Genomic DNA, 27,177 nt, shown 5'->3' with positions numbered 1-27,177 from the left:
AAGACTCTGATGCTGGGAGGGATTGGGAGCAAGAGGAGAAGGGGACGACAGAGGATGAGATGGCTGGATGGTATCACTGACTCGATGGACGTGAGTCTGGGTGAACTCCGGGAGTTGGTGATGGACAGGGAGGCCTGGCGTGCTGCGATTCATGGGGTCGCAAAGAGTCGGACACGACTGAGCAACTGATCTGATCTGATCTGATCTGATGTGTGTGCTCAGTCGCGTCCAACTCTTTGCAACCCCATTTGAACTGCAGCTCGCCAGGCTCCTCCGTCCATGGAATTTTCCAGGCAAGAATACTGGTAAGGGTTGCCATTTCTTACTCCAGGGGATCTTCCTGATCCAGGGATCAAACCTAAGTCTCCTGCATCAGCAGGCGGATTCTTTACCACTGCACCACCTGGGAAGCCCCAACCGAAACTTACACAAAATTAAAATTTAAAACAATCTCTGCAGTATTAAAAGTGGATTATAGTAATAGTTGCACAACTTAGTAAATTAGAAAAAAAAAAATCCCAGTGAATTGGACACTTACAATAGAGGGCAGGATGATACAATAATTTGACTGGATTAAGTGTGAAGAGATAGTGGAAGTACTTGAGAAAGCTGTACCGACCACCACCTCTTCAACGTTAGTGAGCACACGAATCACCTGGTGGTTTAGTGGCTCAGTCATGTCCGACTCTTGTGACCCCGTGGACTGTAGCCCATCAGACGCTGGTGTCCATGGAATTTCCCAGGCAAGAATACTGGAGTGGGTTGCCATTTCCTTCTCCAGGGGATTTTCCTGACGCGTAGATCGAACCTGCATCTCTTGCACTGAAGGTGAATTCTCTACCAACTGAGTCAGGAGGAAAGCCCTTGAGTCACCTAGGGACTCCTGGAAAAGGCGGATTTTGACTCAGTGAGTCTGGAGTGGGACACAGTTCTGAAGCCCAACAGGCTCCAGGGTGAGAAGTATGATGGTGCTGGTCTGCGAACCACACTCTGAAGGGCCCAAACAACTAGAGGAGCTTGCAGTAAGCTGGGCTTAGTCGCTCAGTCTCTATGTGACCCCATGGACTATAGCCCACCAGGCTCCTCGGTCCACCGGGATTCTTCAGGCAAGAATACTGGAGTGGGTTGCCATGCCCTCCTTCCAAAGGATCTTCCCAACCCACGGACTGAACTCAGGCAGATTCTTTACCCACCAGTCAATCCTAAAGGAAATCAAGCCTGAATATTCACCAGAAGGACTGATGCTGAAGCTGAAGCTCCAATTCTTTGGCCACCTGATGTGAAGAACTGAGTCATTGGAAAAGACCCTGATGCTGGGAAAGATTGAAGGCAGGAGGAGAAGGGGACAACAGGTGATAAAGTGGTTGGATGCTGCCACTGACTCAATGGACATGAGTCTGAGCAAACTCTGGGAGATACTGAAGGACAGGGAAGCCTGGCGTGCTGCCATCCATGGAGTCACAAAGAGCTGGACAGGACTGAGCGACTGAACAACAACAAGCTGCCCCAGGCTAAGAACCTGTAGGGAGTGGGTGGGGGCCAGAAAGGGTTCTCCCTTCCTTTTTCAAGACGGCGGGAATAACAACATGATTGCTGTAGAACTGGATTCAATCAGGGATAGAACCGAGTGTGTGGGCAAAGGGAGTTAAAACTATTAGTCACAGCATTTAAGACAGGAGTGTGCTGGAGAGAGCAGCAGGGTGGCAGGAGTTAGAATCACTGAGAACCGAAGGAAAGTGGGGAGAGTCCAATGAGGGCTGGCATGACACGATCTGATGGCTTGAGTCCTGGAAGAGGATAACACTCCAGGAACTGTAAGAAGGACTAACTAAAACAGGACTAATCCGTTCCTGCAGAAGCAGTATCAAAAGAATGAAAATACAGTAAAAAAAAAAAAAAAAAAAAACTTTCAAAAAATCATACTGAAAGTTCTACAAGCTAGGATATATCCAACATTAAACCATCACTCACTAAGGAATATAATCCTGTCCTCCCAAAACCTGCACAAGCTTCAACCCTCAGGAGCCGCTCAGCACTTTCAGGAGGAGCCATCAAATGCCACATCCTTAGGTGCTGGGCTCCCAGGCCCCTCGTTCAGAATCCTCTCCGTCTTCTGCCCGCCCACCCGTCGGAATTCAGTTCAAATGTAACCTGTTAAAACCTAAGTTCCCACTGCATTTGAGACAAGAAAACATCACACTGTAATCATCCACTCCAGGATCCAACAGAAACACAGTCCACCTTGTACCTCTCCCTCTATTTAGGGCAGCAAGGGCACAGAACCATGAGGAGGACAACGAAACGCAGCACTCAAACCCACGACTCAGAATCCTAGACTCAGCTGCTGAGTAACCACCACCCTCCGGAAGCACCACAGAGACCACTTCACGGAGCGAAGCTCACCCAACAGAAGAAACCAGCTGCCCTTCTCACATTTAATCACATACAATACTCTGAAGAAGGCAAGCCAAGATTATCTGCTCAGGATGCTTAAACTTTCTGTACCAGGGACTCCTCATAATAATGTTCTTAACACAAAAGAGTATAAAGGAGGGACTTCCCTGGTGGTCCAGTGGTTAAAAGTCTGCCTGTGACACAGGCGACATGGATTCAACCCCTGATCTGGGAACTACGATCCCATATGCCCCATGGCAACTAAGCCCGTGAGCCACAACTCCCAAGCCCACGAGCTCTAAACCCCACGCTCCACAAGAGAAGCCACTGCAACGAGAAGCCCACACGCCACCCCCAGAGCGAAGTCCACTCGCGGCCACAAAGAGCCTGTACACTGCAACGAAGATCAAAAAAAAAGATTACAAAGAGATCGATTATATTAAATAGTAATACTATATTAAACAAATTTAGGATTTTTTAAAGTTTATTTCACACTGAATAACGGGTTCTAGTAGCAGATCCACTAACTACTGTAATTTCAAAGTAGTGATGAGTATAAATGATATTTGATATTCTGCAACAGCCATATGTGATTTGCAAACACCTGTGGTTTTCACTGGTGATCAAGTCACAGGTCTGTTACTACATGATTTGTTGCCCATGTTCATAATTGAAGAACACATTAAAACTCAGAAGTTCAGTTAAAAATAAAGATGTAAAATATTTCTCCCCATCTAGGTTGACATACCTCCTAAATTCTAATCAGATTAAGAAGCCTCAGGGAGTTCCCTGGCAGTCCAGTCGTCAGGACTTTGTGTTCTCAGTGCCAAGGGCCTGGGGTTCAATCCCTGGCCAGGGAACCAAGACCCTGCAAGCCTCACACTGTAGCCATAAAAAAGAAAAGCCCCAGTAAGTGAATACTGTCTAAAATAGCAGACACCATACATCTCACCACTACTCGTTCATCAATCTTAACACCTTGTTACGGTCATGTTAGGCCAGGGACCATGTCTTACTTGTCTTTGGGCTTACAGGTCCATTACATATTAGATGAATGAACAGCCATTTATCCTCCTACTGGACTGTCAGCTCCCTGACCACAGAGGTTCAGTCTCAACAACAATGCAGAGCAGGCACTGGAATCTTGAAAGAGGAAGTGTGTGAATATCTTGTCTCCTCGGTTGGATGATAATCCTCCTGGGCTCAGGGATCAACTTACACATCTCTGATTTCCCAGAGTCCAGTATACTGCTTCTCACATAAAACCACTCAAAAAAAAATTTTTTTTGACAGCACCATGAGGCATGTGGAATCTTTTGTTTCCCAACCAGGGATTAAACCCACATCCTCTGCAGGGCAAACTCGGAGTCTCAACCACTGGACCCACCAAGAAAGCCCCTAAAACCACTCAAACATTTATTAAATGAAACATTAAGAAAAGACAGAGCCTCTGAAGCAAAGATTAAAGTAGAGAATGAGCACCTGGACCAGTTCTGTTGTAGCAGGAACACACAGACACACACACACAACCCCCCACCCTACCCCACCCCACCCCACCCCCTACAATGGTGAGCCTGGCTATGAACCAACCGACGGAAAAACAGCTTAATGTCACAGGGATAAACTACAATGTGGTTACTTGAAAATATGTGGAAAATATTCCCATTCTTAATTTTAAAATATAAAAACCTTAAAAATTCCTTCCTCATGAATGGTTCTTGCTTCTTTCTCATAAAAATCTACAGTTATGTAGCACAAGACTTCCCTGGTGGACCAGTGGATAAGAACCTGCCTGCCAATGCCGAGGACACTGGTTGGATCCCTGATCCCGGAAGACTCCACATGCCGCGGAGCAACCACACCCGTGCACCACAACTGAGCCTGAGCTCTGCAACAAGAGAAGCCGCTGCAACCAGAAGCCTGAGCACTGCACTGAAGAACAGCCCCTGCTCATGGCAGGAAGACAGCGCAACAGAGACCCAGCATAGCCAAAAAATTAAAATGAAAAACAAAAAGACTAACAACATTGTAAAGCAACTATACTACATAAAAAAAAAACCAAAATAAAACAATATAATTTTTTTAATGTAGCACAGGCTGATTTGACTTTTTAGTATTAATACCATCTACCCTACTGTTTAAAATTCCATACTACAAAACAGAACTGACATTACTCAGTTTCCAAATTACCAATTGTCAGAGAAGCAGTGAAGTTGGTAAAAATGCTGAAAGGTAAGAAGGGGGGGCAGGATAAACTGGGAGATTGCGACTGACATATACACACTACCAAATATAACACAGCTAGTTAAGGACCTTTTATATAGCACAGGGAACTCTACTCAATACTCCATTATGGCCTATCTGGGAAAATTATCTAAAAGAGTGGATACATGTGTAACACATCCATTCTGCTGAATACCTGAAACAAAATACTGTAAGTCAACTATAGTCCAATAAAAATTTTAAAGTAATAATAACAAATAAGTGGAAAGGGTTAGTAAAGGTAAAGAGTAACTGCCAACTAAGGGTCAATGAGAAGTAAAGACAAAGCATTCCTGAAATTAGAAATACAAGGCTACACATTTTGGAATTTACAAAAATGTGATCTGTATACAACATTTCAGGCCAAATCATCTATTTGAAATTCAACCCAGAATTCTTCCACTAGGCAGAGAAAGACTCCTCCACTTCACCCTCGCCCCTGAATTCCATCGGACTCGTGTACTGCTCATGCCATGAGACGAGCACACACTTTCTACTTCTATTACAATCATCAAGACAAAAATACAAGCTCCATGCAGATAGCAAGTATCTTAATTTACCTTCACGTCACCCACAAGAGATAGTAGTAACTTGTATATAGCAATTCAGCAAAAAACGCTTGATGAATGAGGATTATTTTTTTCAAAACAAGACACATCTTGTACTCTGTTATGAAAAACAGATGTCAGATGTTCAGAGGATAACCTGTCATTGATATTTTAAATGCACTGAAAATGAAAATTGGGAATGTCTACCAAATAAAGTTATTTCTATTTTTGATGTCTATTCCTAACAAATAGGACCACATTTCATATTTCTGCACAAACCAACCTAGCTGAGATATAAATTAAAATGGTCTCTAAGACAATACCAGACTATGAAAATCTTTACATTTATTTTAAAAATGAGGTTCTTTAGGCCTATAGCCAAACTAGTCAGCGACAAAATCCACTACGTTTTGATTCTTGCTCAAGTTTTTTTTACCAGAATACAATAAACACTAAAAATTACTAGGTGATTAACTCAACGATAATACATATAGGTGATATAAGTTTCTTAAGGGCATAGACTTTGTCTACACCCAGCACTGACTCAATGGACATGAGAGTGAACAAACTCTTGGAAAGAGTGAAGGACAGGGAAGCCTGGCGTGCTGCAGTCCATGGGGTCGCAAAGAGTTGGACGTGAATTAGCAACTGAACAACAACAAAGACAGATCTAGCACCACGTATCTGGGAGGTGCGCCCCACAGATATTTGCTGAAAGAACGACACTCATCCCAGCTCCCGGCTCTCACTGACACGCTCTGGGAGCGTCTCACCACGGCTCACATCCACCCATGGAGCCTCTCCAAGTATCAGCACCATCCTCCTCTTCAAGGCCAAGGGAACCAAGGTATCACATCCAAGTTTCTCAAGCCTGCTTTAGGCGATAAACTAACATGCTTCCCCCTCAGTATAGATGATTCTATAGTCAAATAAATTAATATTTATATGAATACTTCAGAAGTCATTAAGTGGTCCTTCATGGGGAAAAAAAAAAGATTTCCATCCAATTCCTTATGTGCCCTACTAAACTAAGTATAAGATTCCTCAAAGTGAATTTGATATAAAAAAATTCTGAACTTCTAAGCCTCTTCTAAATAATAAATAGGGAGCAGAATGGTGTGAAAATACAAATGGGGAGAAGGGTGTGAACATGACCTTCTTTAGAGCAATCTAGTATCTAAAACTAGTCTGTGGATAAAAAGCTTTAAAAGGCATGTAGTTCACCCTCCCACATGAAGCATGAATCCCCCGGTCACCAACAGGTGGTTCTGCAGTCTTTGACAAAGAGACTTTGATATTTCCTATACGGAACACTCATTGTCTCTCAAGTCAACCCATAACTCTCCTGGATAACTCCATCTCAAAAAACATTTTGGCTATCATTATTAACTGACCTTCTGACCCCAGCTTCATCTCAGCATGGTGAGTACCCAAGCTTTTTCTAGCAATAAAGACCTAGAATCACTGTATGTTCAACCTGCTTTCACTACACACCCCACTCTTCCCAATTCCCATTCAAAAAGTAGTCAATGAATCCAAGTCAGGAAGACATTTCCCTATTACAAAGACAAATTTTCATTCAAAAATCATTGAGCACGGAATCATACAATCTTAAGAACTGAAAAGGCCTTGCATGTGTGTTAGTCACTTAGTCCGACTCTTTGTGACCCCATGGACTGCAGCCTGCCAGGTTCCTCTGTCCACAGAATTCTCCAGGCAAGAATACTGGAGTAGGTTGCCATTTCCTTCTCCAGGGGATCTTCCTAAACCAAGGATCGAACCCTGGCCTCCTGAATTGCAGGCAGATTCTTTACCGAAAAGGCCTTGGAAACCATCTAATTCTACTTTTCATCTCTTGTAAGAATTGCTTCAATCTCTGGACAGTACATCGATGGCCCAGAATCTTAAGATGGCGGGCAAAATGTAAAGGCTCTTTGCTTCGAATGTTAAGTAATTCTGAGTGTAGCTTTAAAAACTTGTTTGATTCAATTTAAAAAGAAGGAGGACTTCCCTGGTGGCCCAGTGGTTAAGAATCTGCCTGCCAATGCAGGGCAGAGACATAGGTTCCATCCCTGGTCTGGGAAGATTCCACATGCTGTAAGCCTCCAAGCTGCAAGTACTAAAGCCTGAGCACCCAGAGCCTGTGGTCTGCAAAAAGAGGAGAAGGAGAAGCCAGAGCACCGCAGCTAGAAAGCAGCCTTGCTTAAAGCAATTAGAGAAAGTCTGCGCACAGCAACAGAGACCCAGAGCAACCATAAACAAACCAATATTTTACAGGGGGGGTCGGGAAGGCATAAATTAGGATAAACAAGGTCCTCCACAGAGAACTAGATTCAATAGCCTATAATAAGCCATAATGGAAAAGGATATGAAAAAGTATATAGACATATTTGTATAACTGAATCACCTTGCTGTATACCAGAAACTAATACAACACTGCAAATCAATTATGTTTCAATAAAATATTTTTTAAAAATTTGAAAAGTTGTCTGACAGCACATAGGTCTGGTAGGTAACATGGTTTGACAGAAGCAAATCAAAAGTAACCTGCACCATTTGGTGCTTTCCACCACTTTACCGTCTCCTGCTACATAATTTCCCAGTTATATATAGAGAGAGATAAATTTGTTACCAACTAACAATAATTTAAAACATCTTTTGAGGGGACTTCCTTGGTGGCCCAGTGGTTAAGACTGGTGGCTCTCAATGTAGGGGCCGAGATGTGATCCCTGGTCAGGGAAGTAGATCCCACGTGCTGCAACTGAGCCCTCACAGGTTGCGACTAAAGATCCCACACGCCACAGTGAAGACGGAAGACCCAGTCTGCTGCAACGAAAACCGGTGCGGCCAAATGAACAATAAAGAAAAAGAAATATGAAAAAGTACTTTCAGTTTTTAATAAAGTAAAATGTATTTTGGAATCCTTGGCAGTCCAGTGGTTAGGACTCGGCTCTTTCACTGCCAGAAACCTGATTTCAATCCCTGATGAGGGAACTAAGAACCTGTAAGCTGTGTAGTGCAGCAAATAAAAAAAAAAAAATTTTTTTTTAATTAAAAAAAAAATAAAAATGTTTTTTAAAAGATATGAGCTACTAAAGATACCTGGTAATTTTAGGCTTAAAACTGAATACATCTTCCAGCACCTCAAGATCTTTCTTTAATGTATGTGGCTGCATCAGGTCTTAGCTGCCACATGCAACATCTTCTGTTGCTGTGCACGGGCTTCTCTCTAGTTGTGGCATGAAGGCTAAGTTGCTCCAGTTCATGTGGGATCTTAGTTCCTGGGCCAGGGATTAAACCCAGGGCCCCTGCATTGCCAGGCATATTCTTAACCACTTGACTACTAGGGAAGTCTCTAAAGATCTTTTTAAAGTAGGACATAGATGGGCATGGACGCTTTACCCAGTCATTCACTCAACCAATTTAACTGTAGGGGTCTACTTCATGTAGGAAGACAGAGAAAACAGAAAGACCTTCTATTCAAAGAGAGCTTTGTTTCTAGAAGAGATAGAGAATTACAAATTGAGAAAAGTTCTAGAAAGACAAAGTATAGGATGCTATAAAAACATATGATGGGGAAAACTGATCTAGACTGGGAATTCAAAGAAGGATATGCTGAGATGTGATGCTTAAGCAGGGATCTGAGTGGTGGCATTCTTCTTTATGCTACAACAGATTTCCATAAAATCAAAGAGTTGGTACAACAAGCCCAGTACCTTGGCATCTTTATCCTAAAACCTCTTTTTTAAAAAAAGGAAACCAAAGAATGCATAAAGAAAGCTAATAGCTGAAAGTTCTGGGGGAGAAGGGTAGGGTCTCACTCTATCCCACATTACCTTGCCGAGTAGTATTATTATCATAGTAGTCACTTAAATCTTTGCTGAAACAATGAGTTTACCCTCAGTATTAAATCAGTGTCCATATTATTTTTAGTTCAGCAAAATAAATTTATAAAACTAGATGTTTTCACACAAGAAACCCTACTCGGAACTTTGGTTCCAAAAAGAAATGATGCTTCATCTACCTAACAGGACTGCAAGATTCAATAAGCTTACACAGGGCAAAATGCTGGGGTAAATTCTGAAGAGCTTGAAGTATACGGTTATCTGTGCAACCAAAAAGCTAGATCGGTCTCTTCTCACTAAGACAGCTGTTTAGATTCAGTTGTGCTTCTTTGTCATGAATTCTTTACCTTGAGGAAAAAACTGATTCACAGTTTGCACATCCTCTCTAGACTTGGCTTTCTCCAAAGGGGTGAGACTTCATAAACTGAAGGTCCCTTTCAGCTCTAGCAACTGACCTGTGTCTTCAAGGGGCCAAGATCACACTCCTCAGCTTAGGTCTTTGACTACCTCCTCATCTACTCTATTTCCCCAGGACCCCACCCTTGCTTTCAGGAATGACAGTACAGAGTTCACAATTTAAGGTTTTTAAAAGACCCAGATTTGCAGCAGTGTGCATGGACCTAGGGAATATTACACCTAGTGACGTAAGTCAGAAAAAGACAAATATTGTATGACATTACATATTATATGTGGAATCTAAAAAATAACACAAATGAACATCTATGTAAAACATAAACAGACTCACAGATAAAACAAATTAGCAGTTACCAAAGGGAAGAGGGAAGGCGGAAGGGGCAAGTTACGGGTACAGGATGAGAGATACAAATGATGTATAAAATAAACAAGAAACAAGAATATACTGTATGGCACAGGGAATTATAGCCATTATCTTATACTTTCAATGTAGTATAATCTGTAAAAATACCGACTCACTATGCCTTACACCTGAAACTAATATTATACTATAAACCAACTAGACTTTAATAACATAAAAGATCCACAGTCAGATTTAAGTTGAATGTATTCATCCAATTTAAATCTTCTAAATGATGTAAATAATCTGATTAATTGTTGTAAAACTTTATATGCCCCAAAGGAAAAAATTTTAAAGAGTCAAAATGACGAAATGTCAAATACAGATTTATAACTCCTAACCCCAAAAAGTAAAATTTAAAGTTTTTAAGGTTACCTTTAATGAAGATTTTTTAATTAAGGAAAAGTATCTGCTATGTTTTAAAATCAGAAAACAGAGTCATAAAAACAATCACTTATACTCAGAAATAAATAAAAATAAATGCAAACTCATTCATGGACATGCTTTTTTTAAAAAATTAGTGGCTAGAAAAGAGCTTAAATGTCCAACATATAATGCAAATGTATCTACAAGATATTACCACATGAAAATGAAATTTTACAGAAAAGTTAATGTGCTCAAGTAAATTACACAGCTGAAGGCAAATTTACATGTTTAAGATTTGTCTTGTTTAAAATAATTTTTTGGTGTAGTTTTGAAAAGATCTCCTAATTCATCCTTCATTGAGTAGGACTAAAAGTAGGCACCATTATGATACTTCCAGGCAAGAGACCTATTTTTATGATACAAACAGAGCTACCAGGTACAGATACAGTTTACCACTAAAATGCTTCAGAAATAGCATACTTTAAAAGAAAAAAAATTTTTTTAAGGTAATGTCTACACTAGTAACTTAATATATTTAGCTTTAGGCACTTTTAAATTTTTTTGTAAATCAATTTAATAACTTAAAATTCTAAACTTAATTTCAGAGAAAAAGCTGATCCTTTCAGTCACTGCATCAATGTCAAGATAAACGCTCCTGTGTCACAGATGCTCTTAACGCTTATCTGAACTGTATTTTACATCTACTGAATGTTTCGGGCCTTTAAAGTTCATTATAGTCATAATACTAAAAATCACAACAGCTGTACTGCAATACTCTGTTTTAAAGAGCTGCAGATAGAAGTTAAGTAACTCGTCAAAGGTCACCCAACACGTCAGTGACAAAGTTGAGGGTAGGACTAAAAACTTCAACTCCTAGACTACTAACTACTTCAGACTTTTCCAATTCTGCAAGAGAACAAAGTCAAGCGATTTCCCTGCAGTAATTTATAACAGGATACCTCAAACACAGTAGTACACTTAGCGCAAACACTAACAGATAGGCTCACCGGGAACAAATGAGACAACCTGCTCCATCTAGATACCACTGCCATGTTCCTAGATCCTGTAACCAAGCAAAAACCCACTGCTTCTGGATACAGTATATCCGGGGAAACGTTCAGCCTTCAAGACATACAATTTATTTTCACACTGACCATTTATAAATTAATCTGTTAACACCTTTTCCCACGCCCAGGTGCTGGGTGGGGGTGGGGGTGGGGGGCATTAATTTCCTCATTTTTCCAAGTCAACTCCCAGACGGCGTATCTCAAAAGTAAGCAGTTCTCAATGAGAACACAGTCACGTAGCCAATGAAAGAAAAGTTCTAATAAGTTGCTTCTTTCAAAGAGATACTTTAAGAGGATGATTACATGCTTGCCAGAATTACTGTTAAAATCGCCCGCCCAGAATAATGGTTCTTGTGAAGCAGCTTTTAAGGCATATCCCTCCCTTGCTGGGCACATACAGTCTGACTTGTTGGACGAGGATGGATCTGGGCACGCTCATACAGCATCCCTAAGAACCAGCTCAGTTCACTGAAAACATCTCCTCCACTTCCAAGTGTGGTCCTCAACCCTTTCCATACTGTAAGGGACAAGATGACCCCTTCCTCAACAATCTCTCAGGAGGAAGGTTCCCTCCGCGGAGACAAGTGACAGCCGGCCTCCCTCGGATGATTTTTCTTTTTTTTGGAAACGGCCAAGTGCTAACAGCAGAAGAGGCTCCTAGTGAGTGGCGGTGCGGCAGCAGGTGAGGCGGCCCTTGGTGCCGAGCCGGTCCATTTCTGACCGAGTCCTCCGCCTCCCGGCCGGGTTCCGCCTTACAGATCTGCCCCCAGCCGCCCCTGGTCTCTCACCCAGAGCCGGACTCGCAACCCTCCCCGGGAGGCGAGGCGGCCCAAGCCGCGACCAGACGGCCACCCCACCTCTTCCGGGGACTCGCAGGCCCGGCTCCCCGGCCGTGTCAGAACCTGACAAACCCGCCGAAGGGGCGGCAGCTGGCCCCACACGTTCCCGGGGGCCTCCCGGGCCGAGCCCCGCACCCCGCGGCCCCACTCCACCGCCCCCGCCGCCGCCACCCTCCACCTCCCGAATCCCCCCTTCCTCAGGAGCACTCCGGTGGAGTTGCCGGCCCACTCCAAAGTGAGAGCGGCGGCCACCCCGGCCCCCCGCTGTCACCGCCCTGCCCCCGGCCTCTGCCCACGCCGGGGCGAAGTCCCGCTGACGCCCCGGTCGGTACCTTGCGGACCCCCTTGTAGATATAGAAGTAGAGCTCCCGGCCCACATTGAAGCAGAGGCGGTCGCCGTTGCCAGACTGGTCGTTGAGGTTTACGAAGGAGACGCGGACAGGGTTAGAGCCCTGCGAATTGAAGGGCACCCGGTTGGGCCGGCTGTACTCCGAGTGCGGCAGCAGCTTGTACAGACCTTCCCGGGTGGTGAATTGGGTCTTAATCTCGTTCATCTCCTTCCCTCCTCCCTCCGTCGCCATCTTGGAAAGCAGCGTTCATCCTGCCCTAAGTGCCCGGATCACGCCCACCGCGCAGGCGCCGTCCCGGGGCTCTCGCTCTTTCCTCCCTCCCCCCCTCCACGCCCCCGCCCCTTCTTTCTGGCCCCTCCCACCCGCGAGCCGGCCCCGCGGAGGCCGGCGAGGAGAAGGGGGCGGGCTTGTTTACGGCCCGACTGCGCAGGCGTGCTCACCTGGCGCGCTCCACGCGGCGGGGCGTCCGCAGGCTCCTCCCCCTGCCGGGCGCGGCCTCGGCACGACCCCAGAGACTCGCAGGTGTTGTGGTGCGAGGTGTGCGGGGTAGACGAGCGTGTGAAGGGGCGGACGGGCTGACTGAACTGAGCCAGGCTAGCTGAAGCCGCGGCCGGGCCGCGATCGGCGGCGCTGAGGGAAACTCGGGACGGCCTCCTCAGTTGCCTCGGGCCCTGTCCTGAGAGGTCCCAAGACCTTTAGGGGTTGAGAAGGGAGCCGCTTCGGCAGCCGGCAAGTCGGAGTCGGCGCGTGGGGCACCGCGAACAAGCGCGGAAGCCCCAGTGTTCTGACCCAGGGAAGGGCGCGGGGGAGCCCCGAGGCTGGCAGGGGGCGGGCCGCCCTGTCCTGAGCCTCCGCTAGGCTGCCCCGCGCGACCGCCTGAATGCGCGAGTCAGGAAGCCCCTCCGCGCTTCCCAGAGTCCGTTTCCGACAAGGTACTGAAGGACCTCAGCTTGCCGCTTCATCCTTTTTTTTCTTTCTTTCTTTTTTTTTAGACGGATTGGCGGGGAGAGGACGTACAGATACGTAGCATCTGTGTTTGCTAGTCAAATATCTGCATACCTATATGCGGTGAGCATTGGCTAATTTCAGGAAAGCAGGTTGTGTCGGCGCTTATGTTTAAGTGTATGTCCAACAGGTGTTTAGAGAAAAGGGGAGGGGTCGGGTCGGGGAAATGACTTGGGGAACCAGATACTGAATCGAAGCAAGATTGCCTTCTCTTGCGCCACAGTTTATTAAGAGCTTTCCATAAAGTTGGAGGCTGTTGATTTTTTTATCAGGCTCAAGTGGAATCTGCAGAATGGTTTACGCCGCGTAGTTGTGGGGATATGCTGTAGTAGGTCTCGATTGTAAAGTAGGCACGCGGATTAAACCATCACCTTTTATCCTTGGGTTTGTTAGCATATTGCACTAGAGTAAGAGAGTTTCTCAAGTGATAAACATTCTAATAGACTTTGCGGAGTTGGAGTGCGAGGCCAACATGTGTTACACCAACAATGTTCTGTTCCCTCAGTCCAAATCATAGATGGAGGGTCACAAAAGAAGTAGAGGGAGCTAAGTTGTAAAGAGGAGTTTAAATCATAAACATTTTATGTATCAGAAAGCAAGCAGATGCCAGTGCAGACGGTGTCACTGATGTAATAATGCGTTTGACGCTGACATCCCGTATCCGATGTGCATGTTGGCAGAAAAGCTCTAGAATAAAATCCTACTTAAAGAATAGATTCCTAAAACACCTAAAATTTTGTGTTACAATTGTTTCGATGTTATTATGTCGTTTGCTGAAAGTCGAATAGGCATCAGAAGTCTTTATAAATGCCACAATGTATTCTGGGTCCCATGTATTTATCCCAATTTCTTGTAACCATGTTATTTGACGTTGAAAATGTGTCTAATCTCCTTGAAGGATAGTGACATCCTGAATCGTCTAAAAATAATTCAACTGTGTTCCTTAGTTACCAAGGGGGGAAAGCATAATAATACTTCTTGGAGGGAAAAAAACAAACAAACACCTAAGCTAGCAGAAATTAACCCTCAAATTAACCACAACTTTCGATTACCAATAATACCTATAATCTTAGGCTTCTATTAAGGTTTTATTCTATATAAATTTAACATTTGATTGTGATCACAGTAATAATAGGTTGTTCACTTAGTCCCATCCAAATCCTTTGAAAATTTTAATAGTTTTCTGCTTTTCATTTACCCTGCTACACACTGAATTCAATAAATAACACCAAATTTATATAACTGGGCCTGACTGATTTCGGTTTCAAACCAGGCATTTTTACATGGATTTGTGTCTCAGATTTGTTAGCCTCTAAATCTTATACACATCTTCAAAGTTGAGTCATTATAGCTTCTTGAATATAGCTTTCCTTAGCGATATACCTTTCCTTCATTTCACTTTTTTTCTCTCAACTTTTCCTTGAATAGACAACTACTAAGTTAATTTTCTTAAAACAGTGCTTTAGATATTACATTATTTTGCCCCCAAAACTCTCAATGACTTTGATTATCCATACTATCTGTTTTGCATGACTCCTCCATTCCAATCAAACTCTTCTGCTATCACCCTTAGCTCTTTGCCCTGCCATGGAAAGATCTAGGTAGAGCTGACCAAGCAGAGGAAAAAGCCCCCACAGGGTACCCAAGGCAGGAGTGTGCATAGCATGTGCAAGGAGTAGCAAGACAGTGTGGCCAGAGCAGAGTGAGTGAGGAAGCCATTGCAGGCTTTAAGTATCCATCTGGGAAACTTCCTTCATGGTTCAGTGGTTAGGACTCGGTACTCCCAATGGAGGGGACCTGGGTTCAATCCCTGGTCGAAGAACTAAGATCCCATGTGCCATGGCCAAAAAAAAGTTTTTTTAATTAATAAAAATCAAAAGAATCCATTTGCTTGCTGGTTTGAGAGTAGACTCAGGGAGACGAGTGGACAGGGAGGCTAGCAGTAGTAATCCAGACCAAGGATGACGGAGGGTTGGATGAGGAGTGGTGGCAGTTGAGGTTAAGAAAGACTAGAGAATCCTAGTTACATTCTGAAGGTAAAGTCAATGGGATTTCCTAGCAGATAAGAGGTGACTTGTGGGAGAAATGAGTCAAGAATGACCCCATGATAGGCAGCTGGAAGATGGAAGTACCATGAACTGAAATGAAAAGGCTGGTGAAGAGCAGGTTTTGGAAGGAGGATTAGTGTTTCCCTGGTGAGTCAGTGGTAAAGAATTCACTTGCTGGTGCAGGAGACTCAGGTTCAATCCCTGATCCAGGAAGATCCCACATGCTGCAGGACAACTAAGCCCATGAGCCACAGCTATCAAGCCTGTGCTCTAGAGTCCACAAGCCGCAGTTACGGCCTGAGCACCAAAACTACTAAAGCCTGCACACCTAGAGCCTGAGCTCTGCAACGAGAGAAGCTACTGCAGTGAGAAGCCTGAGCATAGCAACTAGAGAGTATCCTCTGCTGACTGCAACTAAAGAAAAGCCCGAGCAGCAACGAAGACCCAGTACAACGGAAAATAAACAAGATTCTAAAAAAAAATAATAAAGGAGGACCAGGAGCTCAGTTTTGAGCATCCTGGGTGTGGGATGTCTATGAGGCATTAATAAGAAATGTCCAGGAGGCAGTTGAATAATCGGGTCTGGATAGAAGTCTAGCCCACTGGCATGTGCATGGATTCAGCAGTCGTTAGCTGATAGATGGCCTCCAAAGCCTGGATCCTGTCACCAAGGGAGTGAATGGGGACAGGGGGACAATCTAGGAGGTGAGAGAGAAGAAGAGGAATATTTGTTGATGAAAAAGAGCATACTATTTTTTTTCAACTTAATACATAGGAGTATTCACTTTAGACCAAACTTATTGTTTTTACCAATTCAGAGATTGGTTCATTAAGATGCTGAAAAGCGGTGGTTTTTTTAACCTTGAAGAGAAGCAGTGTTTGCCACAGTGACCTTGGGCTTCCCAGATGGCCCAGGTAAAGAACCTGCTTGCCAGCGCAGGAGTCCCAAGAGATGCAGGTTCAATCCCTGGGTCAGGAAGATTCCCTGGAGGAGGAAATGGCAACCCACACCAGTATTTTTGCCTAGAAAATTCCATGGACAGAAGAGCCTGGCAGGCTACGACTAGTCCATGGGGTTGCAAAGAGTCAGACATGACTGAGCACGCATGCACAGTGACCTTATAAAGAAAAACGGGCACAGATAAGTGTCTTTAGAAACTACACTGGAGTTCTTTACTGACTCAATATATACAGTAACCAATCTCTCAAATTTATCTTGTTGATGAGCTTATTTTATAATGAATTATGTCATGATTTGGTACTTCCTTATAACACTATTATGGGACTGGAAAACAAATTTGGAAAACATCATGTAATGTGTGTCCCTAATACACCACTCCAACTTTGTATTTCAGATGTGCAGACTGGTTAAACTGACACACCATTGGAACTGTTCAATTATGATATGTACAAATTGATCTTGTGTAAAGCATCTGATTCTTCTCTAAATAACCATTATCAAGTGGATACAATACTTAATATTTCACACATGCTTTGCAGCAAAAGTACTTTTTAAAGAGCTCTTGTAGGGTTTTCTAATATAGTTAAGGGGCTTCCCTCGTGGCTCAGATGTTAAAGAATCTGCCTATGATGCAGGAGACTCAGATTCAGTCCCTAGGTCGGGAAGATCCCCTGGAGAAGGTGCTGAAGAAGACTCTTGAGAGTCCCTTGGACTGCAAAGAGATCAAACCAGTCAATCTTAAAGGAAATCAACCCTGAATACTCACTAGAAGGACATGCTGAAACTCTAATACTTTGATCCCTTGAGCTGACTCATTGGAAAAGACCCTGATGCTGGAAAAGGCTAAGGGCAGAAGGAAAAGGGGGTGACAGAGGATGAGATGGTTAGATGGCATCACTGACTCAATGGACTTAAATTTGAGCAAACTCCGGGAGATAGTGAAGGACAGGGAAGTCTGGCATGTTGCAGTCCATGGGACGGCAAAGAGTTGAACACGACTTAGTGACTGAACAACAGTGCGGCCTAAAGGAAGTGCCTGCTCTGTGGGCATTTTGCCAAGTGCTCACACACACCCTGGTCTTCATGTACCACCTGGCGATGGAGGTGCCCTTATCTCCTGTCTACACGTGACAAAAGAGAGCAGTGAAGTGACTTGTCCAAATTACTACTCTGCAGTTAGGTGTTAACAGAAACAAAACTTGAATTTAGATCTTAAAAGAGAAACATCTTGGAGTAAAGTAACAAAATATACTCATCTGTAAACCATACATTACTGAAGGGGGAAGAATAACAGTTCCAATGAAGCAAACATGTATTTTTAAATTAAAAAAAAATTGAAGTATGGTTGATTTACAATGTTGTGTTAATTTCCACTGTATAGCAAAGTGATTCAGTTATATATGTATACGTATACATATACACATACTTTTTCTATTCATCTCCACAGGATGTTGAATATAGTTCCCTGTGCTATACAGTAAGACCTTGTTTATCCATTCTATGTATAGTAGTTTACACCTGCTAATCCCAAGCTCTTACTCCATCATTGCCCTCCCCCTTGACAACCAGAAGTCCGTTCTCTAGCAAACACGTGTGTTTAATTCAAAAGTTTTTTTAAAAAACTCAAAACTAGAAAACAACCCAAAGAATGGGCGAAAATATTTGCAAGTCAGGTACCTGATAAGACAATTGTATGTATAGTGTATAGACAACTCTACGCCTTAAAAAAACAACCTAGTTTTTAAATAGGCGAAGGACTTGAATAGACATTTCTCCAAGAAAATATACAAAAAAGCCAGTAAGCACATGAAAAGATGCTCAGCATCACTGTCATCAGACAAATGCAAATTAAAGCCACAGTGATATCCCACTTCACACCCCCTAGGATGGCTATAATCAGTAAGATAGGTAATACCAGGTGATGAGTATGTGGAGAAATCCAAACTCTCATATCCTGCTGGTAGGAATGGGAAACAGCGCAGCCACTTTGGAAAATAGTCTAGTGTTTGTTCCTCAAAAGTTTAAACAGTTACCAGTGACCTAGCAATTCCTCTCTCAGGTGTATGAGACCCAAGAGAAGTGAAAACATGTCCACACAAAAACTTGTACATGAACATACATAGCAGCATTAGTCATAACAGCCAAAAATTAGAAACAATCCAGATGTCTACTAACTGATAAATGGATAAATGAAATGTGGTGTATCCATGCAGTCAGATTTTATTCAGCCACAAAAAGAAATGGACCAATGTGTGCTCCGACGTGGACGGACCTTGAGAACGTGCCGAGTGAAGAGGCTGACACAGAAGGCCATATGTCTTATGATTCCATTTATAGGAAATGTCAGGAAGAGGCAATTCTATAGAGACAGAAAATAGGTTAGTGGTTGCCTAAAGCTGGAAGGGGCGGGGGAAGGACTGGCTGCCTGTGGGTTTGGAGTGTCTTTTTAAGGCAACAAACTATTCTAACACTGATTGCATAGTTGCCTAGTTCTGAATATGCTAAACCCCACTGAACTGTGTACCCTTTACATGGGTGAGTTGTACGTGCTATTGAGTCAAAACTAGAGCAAGCTACACAGGGTCCAGTTTATTTTTCAAACAGCTACTAAATTATTAGGAATAAGTACCGTTAGGCTGTTTGGACTTAACCTAATAAACAGTTGTTGGGTGTTTTGTTCTAAGCGGCAATGGGTGACGTAAAGAAATTGCTGATACGCTCAGACTGAGAACCAAGCAAGTTTGGGAATCTCTGCCCTAAGGCATGAGCCTCCCCCAGTCTCCAAGCTGTACCTTCATTTTTCTCTCTGTGTGCTTCTCCTTTTCAAAACAAATTTCTCCCCCTTGCTCTTGTAGGGAGTCCCTTTTGTGTGCTCAGGATAGCATGCTTAATTTCCCTGGCTCCCAGGCACACTGCTGCCTGCGCTGCCTCCTTCCCGGCAGTGTGAACTTGCTGAGCAAGGAACAGTAGTCAACAGAGGTGCTCTTTTTCTCTGCTTAAAAACAAAACACTCTATCTCATGCCCAGTCTCTCAGCTCCCAGCCTTGAAAGACTCATAGCTGTCTCCCCGGCCTTATATATATATTCAATTCCACGCATGCTATTTTAAATGTCTTAGACTCTTGGGATAAGACAGAAATGTGGATTTCAAACCATAGTAATGAAGGAAAAAATACAGGAAGAGAATGAGAGAGTCGTTTGTCACAAGGCTGTGACATTCTCTCTGTCGCTCACAGACCCAGAACCAGTGGAATGATTTAAGGCATTCTTGGAACTGCACCCAAATTCAAACATCAATTTTTTGCGGTTGGAGCTTGTGCCAGCTTTGTTTTTCATTATGAAGCTCCTCTGGTTGCAGGTTCAATGACAGCCTGTCCAAGCAGCCCAACAAACATGTTTTATCTCTTAGAGATTAGAGCAAGGACATTCAAGCTTAATAGCCTCAATAACAATTTCTGATGTTTTCTGAGAACCTTAAACAGAAAAGAGAAAAGGAGATTGAAAAAAAGAGTTGATATGCTATCTGTAAAGAAAAAAATTAACATGCTGCTAACTCATGATTAGAAGAACTTGACTCTTTGGAGAGCCTTATCAACATTTTATTAGGCTGTTGAGAAGCAGCAAAGCTGAGTGATTTCTAGCCATCAGCTGCTGTAAAGTAGTGGTTGGGAGCCTGTAGTAGGAAGTAAGATGCATTTGTTAATTTAAAAATCCATGGGACTTCCGAAGTGGTCCAGTGGATAAGATTCCAAGTTCCCAATGCAGGGGGCACAGATTTGATCCTTGGTCAAGGAACTAAGATCCCATATGCCTCACAGTGTGGCCTGGAAAAAAAAAATCCATTTTGGGGAATTCCCTGGTGGTCCAGTGGTCAGGACTGTGCTTTCACTGCAAAGACCCAGGTTCAAGCCATGGTTGGGAAGCTAAGATCCCACAAGCCTCGCAGCAGAGCCCTAAATAAAATAAAAATCCACTTTAGGAGTTACCGTTGGGTAAAGCAAAATGTAATTTTTATTAAAAAGATCTAGTCTCAGACAGGGTAGAGAGTATTCTCTGAAAGATTATTGTTAAGGACGGATATTCCTGTTATCCATTCAGTTAGACTCCAAGTTGACCGAGAGGACAAGCCATTCTTTTTTCTCTTTGGAATGAGGAGGATCCCCTCTCCCTCATGTAGCGTGATGCACGTACTCAATGAATTTCCAGCTTTCTCCATGCGTGCACGCTCAGTCACTAAGTCATGTCCAACTCTTTGTGACTCTATGGACCGTAGGCCGCCAGGCTCCTCTGTCCATGGAAATTTCCGGGCAAGAATACTGGAGTGGGTTGCCATTTCCTTCTCCAGGAGATCTTCCAAACCCAGGGATAAAACTCTCATCTCCTGCATTGGCAGGCGAGTTCTTTACCACTGAGCTGCCTGGGAAGCCTTCTCCTTTTCCACCTTCCTCATATTTTTGTCTTTATTTTTTCTTTCTCTTCCTGGTGTTTCCACTTACACACCTTCCCTCCCTGAGCTGTGATACTTGTAGTTCCTCATACCTGTCACACCTAAGCTTTAGTGCCTTTGCACAAGCTGGAGTCCCTTCCTCCTCTGCTTCTCAGAGGGGATAGAAGGCCATCTCATCCTGTGAACCTTCGCTGGGAAACTGCCCCTGCCTGGCGTGCTCTCAAGTTTCAACTTAGAGGCTGCTTTCTCAGGGAGGCTTCCTAAATGTTCCAAATTTAAATTATGGCACCCGATTCTTTTCTGAAGGGCTTTCCAGGTGGCTCAGATAGTTAAGAATCTGCCTGCAGCGCAGGAGATGTAGGTTTGATCACTGGGTGGGGACGAACCCCTGAAGAAGGGAATAGCAACCCACTCCAGTATTCTTGCCTGGAAAATTCCATGGACAGAGGAGCCTGGTGGGCTACTGTCCATGGGTCGCAAAGAGTTGGAAATGACTGAGTGACTAACACACAAACACGTTGTTTTCTGCACTTCGTTACATCCTTCAGGTGCAGGGGTCCCCAGCCTCCGGGATCTAATGCCTGATGGTCTGAGGTGGAGCTGATATAATAAGAATAGAAATAAAGTGCAAAGTAAATGTAACACACTTGAATCATCCTCAAACCATCCGCCCCATCCCCAGTCTGTGGAAAAACTATCTTCCATGAAGCCAGTCTCTGGTGCCAAAAAGGCTGGGGACCACTGCTTTAGAGCACCTATCCCAATTTCTAAGAATACATCCACACATACTTATGTGTTTACTCCTGGGTAGACTGTAGGCTCTTTGAGAAGAGGGATGCTGTCTTCTTCATCCAGCATTTTGTGTCCAGGTTGGGTCCTGACACACAGGAGGCACCCCGTGTAGATTTGCCAAGTGAATGACTCACCCACTTTGAGAAACATCCTCTAACTTTTAGCACCTGATGGTAATACTTAACTTGATGATGACATTTATTACACTGCAGTCTCATCCCACCAGATAGTCAGCTATGCATGACTGCAGCTCACGTGCTCAAAAACACGCTCAGTCATGCTTTCCTTACCCCAAGGGTAGACCTTCCCCCAAGGTTAGACCTTCCCTCAAGGTTAACCCTTCCCCCAAGGGTAGACCTTCCCCCAAGGTTAACCCTTACCCCGAGGTTAGACCTTCCCCCAAGGTTAACCCTTACCCCAAGGGTAGACCTTCCCCCAAGGTTAACCCTTACCCCAAGGTTAACCCTTCCCCCAAGGTTAGACCTTCTCCGAAGGTTAGACCTTCCCCCAAGGTTAGACCTTCCCCCAAGGTTAACCCTTCCCCCAAGGTTAGACCTTCCCCCAAGGTTAACCCTTCCCCCAAGGTTATACCTTCCCCCAAGGTTAACCCTTCCCCCAAGGTTAGACCTTCTCCCAAGGTTAGACCTTCCCCCAAGGTTAGACCTTCCCCCAAGGTTAACCCTTCCCCCAAGACTAGACCTTCTCCCAAGGTTAGACCTTCCCCCAAGGTTAACCCTTCCCCAAGGTTAGACCTTCCCCCAAGGTTAGACCTTCCCCCAAGGTTAACCCTTACCCCAAGGTTAGACCTTCCCCCAAGGTTAACCCTTACCCCAAGGTTAGACCTTCCCCCAAGGTTAGACCTTCCCCCAAGGTTAACCCTTCCCCAAGGTTAGACCTTCCCCCAAGGTTAGACCTTCCCCCAAGGTTAACCCTTCCCCCAAGGTTAGACCTTCTCCAAGGTTAGACCTTCCCCCAAGGTTAGACCTTCCCCCAAGGTTAGACCTTCCCCCAAGGTTAACCCTTACCCCAAGGTTAACTCTTCCCCCAAGGTTAGACCTTCCCCCAAGGTTAGACCTTCCCGCAAGGTTAAACCTTACCCCAAGGTTAGACTCTGCTTCAGGGCCTCATCGCGTGTGCTATCCATTACCTCTGCTTCCAGCAGCTCAAGGGGACATTCGGTCCTTTGTTTCCTTTCTGTGTATGGCTTTCAGGTAAATATCGATCATGCCCTTTGGGCCACTTCCCTCTCCTCAAAAAACAAGCAAAACCGTGTCCTCTTTTTGGAGAATAATCTTTCTTTAGGGTCACATTTCTATTTAGTAGGATAGAATACTGAATTTGTCAGAGAGGTTTTTAACAGCATAAGAATTATCAACCGGATATTTACTTAGATCTCTTTATTGGGATTAGAAAAGATTATGAACTAGAGCACTGAACAGTTTATTTTTCTTTTTACCGTATCTTTCTTGTATAGAATGATGCTTTTTATGTAACTGGGGCTCAGCAACCATTTAATGAATTGAATATGTACCTGAAAAAGAGCGTTGGGAATTAAGGTCAAAAGACCTGATGTGAGTTCTGCACTTAATCCCATCACTTAATATTGTATTGGAAGTGTTAGCCAGTACAGAACATAAAAGTCGAAGGTGAAATTATCATTAGATATCATGATTACATGTTGAAAACCTGAGGATCAACTGAAACAGTGAAGAAACAACAAGCGTTGCAGGTTATAAAGTGAATATTCAAACATCAGTAACTTTCTCGTGTCAAAATAGTGTCTAATTTAAATATAGCAGAAGAGAATATCACATAGTAAGAAAGTAAGGTATAGAAAGGAACTCATGACGCATTGAACAGGGACCTCAACCATTAACGTTAATGTAAATGGCGCCCCCTGGGGTTGAACTGTGCAAAGTCTCTGAATATATTCAGAAAGTTTTCAGAACTACTTGAAGAATACTATAAAACTCTATGAAGAAACCGAATAAAATAATTCCGTGAAAACACCTTGTTCCTCAGTAAGAAGACTCACCAATGTAAAAATGCCAGTTCTTTCTGAATCAGTATATGCACTGAATACAACCTAAATCAACAGAATTTTCTTTAGAACTTGTCAGAATTAGGGACTTCCGTGGTGGTACATCTGGTTTGATTCCTGGGTCGGGAAGATCCCCTGGAGAAGGGATAGGCTACCCACTCCAGTATTCTTGGGCTTCCCTAGTGGCTCAGCTGGTAAAGAATCTGCCTGCAGTGCGGTAAACCTGGGTTTGATCCCTGGGTTGGGAAGATCCCCTGGAGAAGGGAAAGGCTACCGACTCCAGTATTCTGGCCTGGAGAATTCCATGGACTTCGTAGTCCATGAAGTCGAAAAGAGTCGGACATGACTGAGTGACGTTCACTCACTCCCTTCCCTGGTGGTCCGTTGGTTAGAAGCTGCCTTGCAGTAGTGCAGGGGATGCAGGTTTGTTCCCTGTCTGGGGAGCTAAGATCCCGCATGCTGAGGGCTAACTAAGTGCGCACACTCCAGAGCCCTCGGGCCACGACTAGAGAGTCGGTGTCAAGAAAAGATCCCCAGAGGTGCAGCGAAGATCCCATGTGCCGCAACTAACACCCGACACAGCCAAATAAATATTTTTTTTTTTTAAGGGACTTGTCAAAATTGTTCTAAATTTCACTTAGAAGAATAAATAAGAATCGCTATGGAAAATTCTGAAAAAGAAGAGTAACGTTGGGGAACGACTTGCGTTGCACTAATGTGCATATTAGTACATATTTTGAAACCTCTTTAATTAAAACATCAGTGGAGTTTCCCTGGTGGCTCAGTGGTAAAGAATCCGCCTGCCAATGAAGGAGACACGGGTTCGATCCCTAATGTGGGAAGAGCCCACATGCTGTGAGCAGCGAAGCCCCTGTGCCACAGCTATTGAACCTGTGCTCTAGAGCCTGGGAACTGCACCTGCTGAAGCCCACGTGCTCTAGAGCCAGTTCTCTGCCATGCAAGAAGCCACCTCCATAAGAAGCTCTCGAGCTGCAATTGGAGAGTAGCCCCCATTCGCTGCAACTTGTTTTGCACAGCAAAACGGCCCAGCATAGCCAGAAATAAATTATTTTAAAAATCAATGGAGTACAATAGAGCATAGAATTAGACCCCAGTAAAAATAGACATATAATAAAGACAGGGTTAATAAAAGGGATTGGAATAATCAACTAGCCAATTAAAGTAAACATGGATTCCTAATTCCTTTCTCAATCCAAAATAAGCTCCAGATGGATCAAAGACTTAAATATAAAAATTAACCTAAGAGTCCAAAAAGAAACTACTTCAGTAAATATTTATATTGGTAATCTTGAAATAGGGAAGGCTTTTCTAAATATAGCCCCAAACTCAGAAGCCTTAGGCTATTTTTATTCTATATTTTGCATGGCACAAAACACCATTTAAAAAGATAACAAACTTGGGAAAAATATTTGTAACATATATGGCAAGGGGATATTATCCCTAAAAATAAAAATGCTTCTTTAAATCAATAAGAAAGGAAAAACAATCATTTTTTGAATATGTAGGCAAAAGACATAAATAAGCAATTCACAAAATTGCATTTATTAGACTTTTTATGACTTCTGAGTTTCTTGTCATACCTAGAAAAAACTTCTCCACTCTAAGATGCTCAGCTTTTCTAATAATAAATGCAAATTAAAACAAAGTGAGGTTTTTTTTTAATGTCACATTGGAAAATATAAGTTATCAATAAAAACTTGATAAAAGGGCTTCCCTGGTGGCTTCCCTGGTGGTTAAGAATTGGGTACCAATGCAATCAGGGTTCGATCCCTGATCCAGGAAGGTCCCACATGCCTCAGAGCAACTAAGCAAGCCCGTGCTCTGGAGCCCAGGAACCACAACTGCTGAGCCCATGTGCTGCAACTGTGGAAGCCCGTGTGTCTAGAGAAAAGAGAAGCCACCACAATGAGAAGCCCACGCACCACGACTAGACAGGAGCCCCCACTGGACGCAGCTAGAGAAAAGCCTACACAGCAGTGAAGACCCAGCGCAGCCAAAAATTAAAACAACAACAACAACAACAACAAAAACCCCAACAACTTGATAATAATGTTGCCGCAGATTTTTCATTGGCAAAAGTATGAAATTGGCACTTTTAGTCTCCATTGATGAGTGTGAAGTGCTATCATTTGGAGGGAAATTTGATGATCACTGTCAAAATACCTGATAGAGTGATGCAGTTTGACTCAACAAATCTCCAATTCCTGCACAAATGTACAAAGTGTAGGTATATCAGGATTTTCACTGAAGCGTTGTTCCTAATAATAGAAATTTGAAAATTACCTAAATAGCCATGAATAAGGAATTAGATAAATTATGGAAATGCCATACATTGCAACTGTTAAAAAAATATATATATAAACCCATATGTAGCAATGTGGAAAGATGTCCAGAATATACTGCTTGAAAAACAAGAAGTTGTCAATAAGTGTATACAATATGATTTCATATCTAAAAAGCTAAAACACACGTATACATATATGTATATATTTAAAGACCTGAGTTTAAGAAATGACTTGTTATTTACTTTTTCATTTGATAGTAACCTCTCTGAATCTACTTTCTTCTGCCTAAAAGTAGAGTATTATATACGTACCTCTTACATAAGTGAAGAGGTTCTACAGATAAAATATGTAAAAGCTGTCTGTAAACAACCATACATTGTACAAGTACATGCTAGTCAAATGTCGTTAAACATAGATGACTTCCATAATCTACAGTATAATAGAAGTTTAATTTTTTGAACTTGATTTAATAACATAATGCTTATTGCCTTTTTGGTCTGCTTGAGTAAGCCTTAAGTTTTTAGGGGGTGAAAGACCCCTGTGGAAATCCTATGGACGTCTTAAACCCCCTTCCCCAACCCAAATGCATACCCGTACCCGATTTCACGTACAACTTTAAGGGTTTCATAGACACTTCTTCAAAATGAAAAACTAATTCCATTGATTTCTGCTGTTAACCCTACTCTTCAAGGTGCCTCAAGAAGAGGAAAACGGACTTCCCTGGTGGTCCAGTGGCTAAGACACCTCGCTCCCGATGCAGGGGCCTGGGGTTCCATCCCTGGTCAGGGAACTAGATCCCACGTGCTGCACCTGAGACCTGGTACAGCCAAGTAAACTTTTTAAAAAGAGGAAATCATTTCAATGCTGTTAGGGGTTGACTCATGTCCCCACTAAAGAGATGTTACAGTTCTGGCCCTCGGTGCGTGTGAATGCGATCTTTCTGGAAATGCAACCTTTGCAAATGTACTTATTAATAAATTATGATGCCACCATTAGGATGGGCCCTGATCCGAATGCTGGTGTCCTTGTGAGAAGAAGAGAGGCACAGACACACAGAGGCAGTGAGCAAAGTGCTGCGGCTGCAATTGGAGG

At 43.4% G+C, this 27,177-nt stretch overlaps 1 protein-coding gene and 1 long non-coding RNA gene across 14 annotated transcripts in view; one reads left to right on the top strand and one right to left on the bottom strand.

The window, feature by feature from the left end:
* WDR20 (WD repeat domain 20) overlaps positions 1 to 12,814 on the bottom strand; it is a 63,778-nt gene extending 50,964 nt beyond the window's left edge. For 3 of the 12 annotated variants that reach the window (XR_008705694.1, XM_055556720.1, XM_055556721.1), the window contains exon 1: positions 12,468 to 12,806. Coding sequence is in view for 10 of the 12 variants with exons in the window: in XM_055556720.1 (XP_055412695.1) it covers positions 12,468 to 12,716 (249 nt within the window). In the remaining 2 variants the exon portion in view is untranslated. Of the gene's footprint in view, positions 1 to 12,467 lie in introns of all 12 variants that reach the window. The other 9 variants (XM_055556717.1, XM_055556718.1, XM_055556719.1 and 6 more) reach the window with 7 other exon arrangements.
* Positions 11,725 to 27,083, top strand: LOC129634461 (uncharacterized). Of its 2 annotated transcripts, none has more exons than XR_008705696.1 (3): positions 11,725 to 11,978; positions 13,478 to 13,553; positions 26,777 to 27,083. It is a non-coding gene; the product is annotated as an uncharacterized LOC129634461 (long non-coding RNA). The 2 variants fall into 2 exon arrangements; XR_008705695.1 differs by lacking the exons at positions 11,725 to 11,978; positions 26,777 to 27,083 and adding exons at positions 12,923 to 13,022; positions 16,894 to 18,079.
* The last annotated feature ends 94 nt before the right edge of the window (positions 27,084 to 27,177 follow it).

Source organism: Bubalus kerabau, chromosome 19, assembly GCF_029407905.1.
Source record: "Bubalus kerabau isolate K-KA32 ecotype Philippines breed swamp buffalo chromosome 19, PCC_UOA_SB_1v2, whole genome shotgun sequence".
Classification (NCBI taxonomy): domain Eukaryota; kingdom Metazoa; phylum Chordata; class Mammalia; order Artiodactyla; family Bovidae; genus Bubalus; species Bubalus kerabau.
The sequence above is the reverse complement of the archived record's forward strand: the minus strand, read 5'-3'. Positions and strand labels throughout refer to the sequence as shown.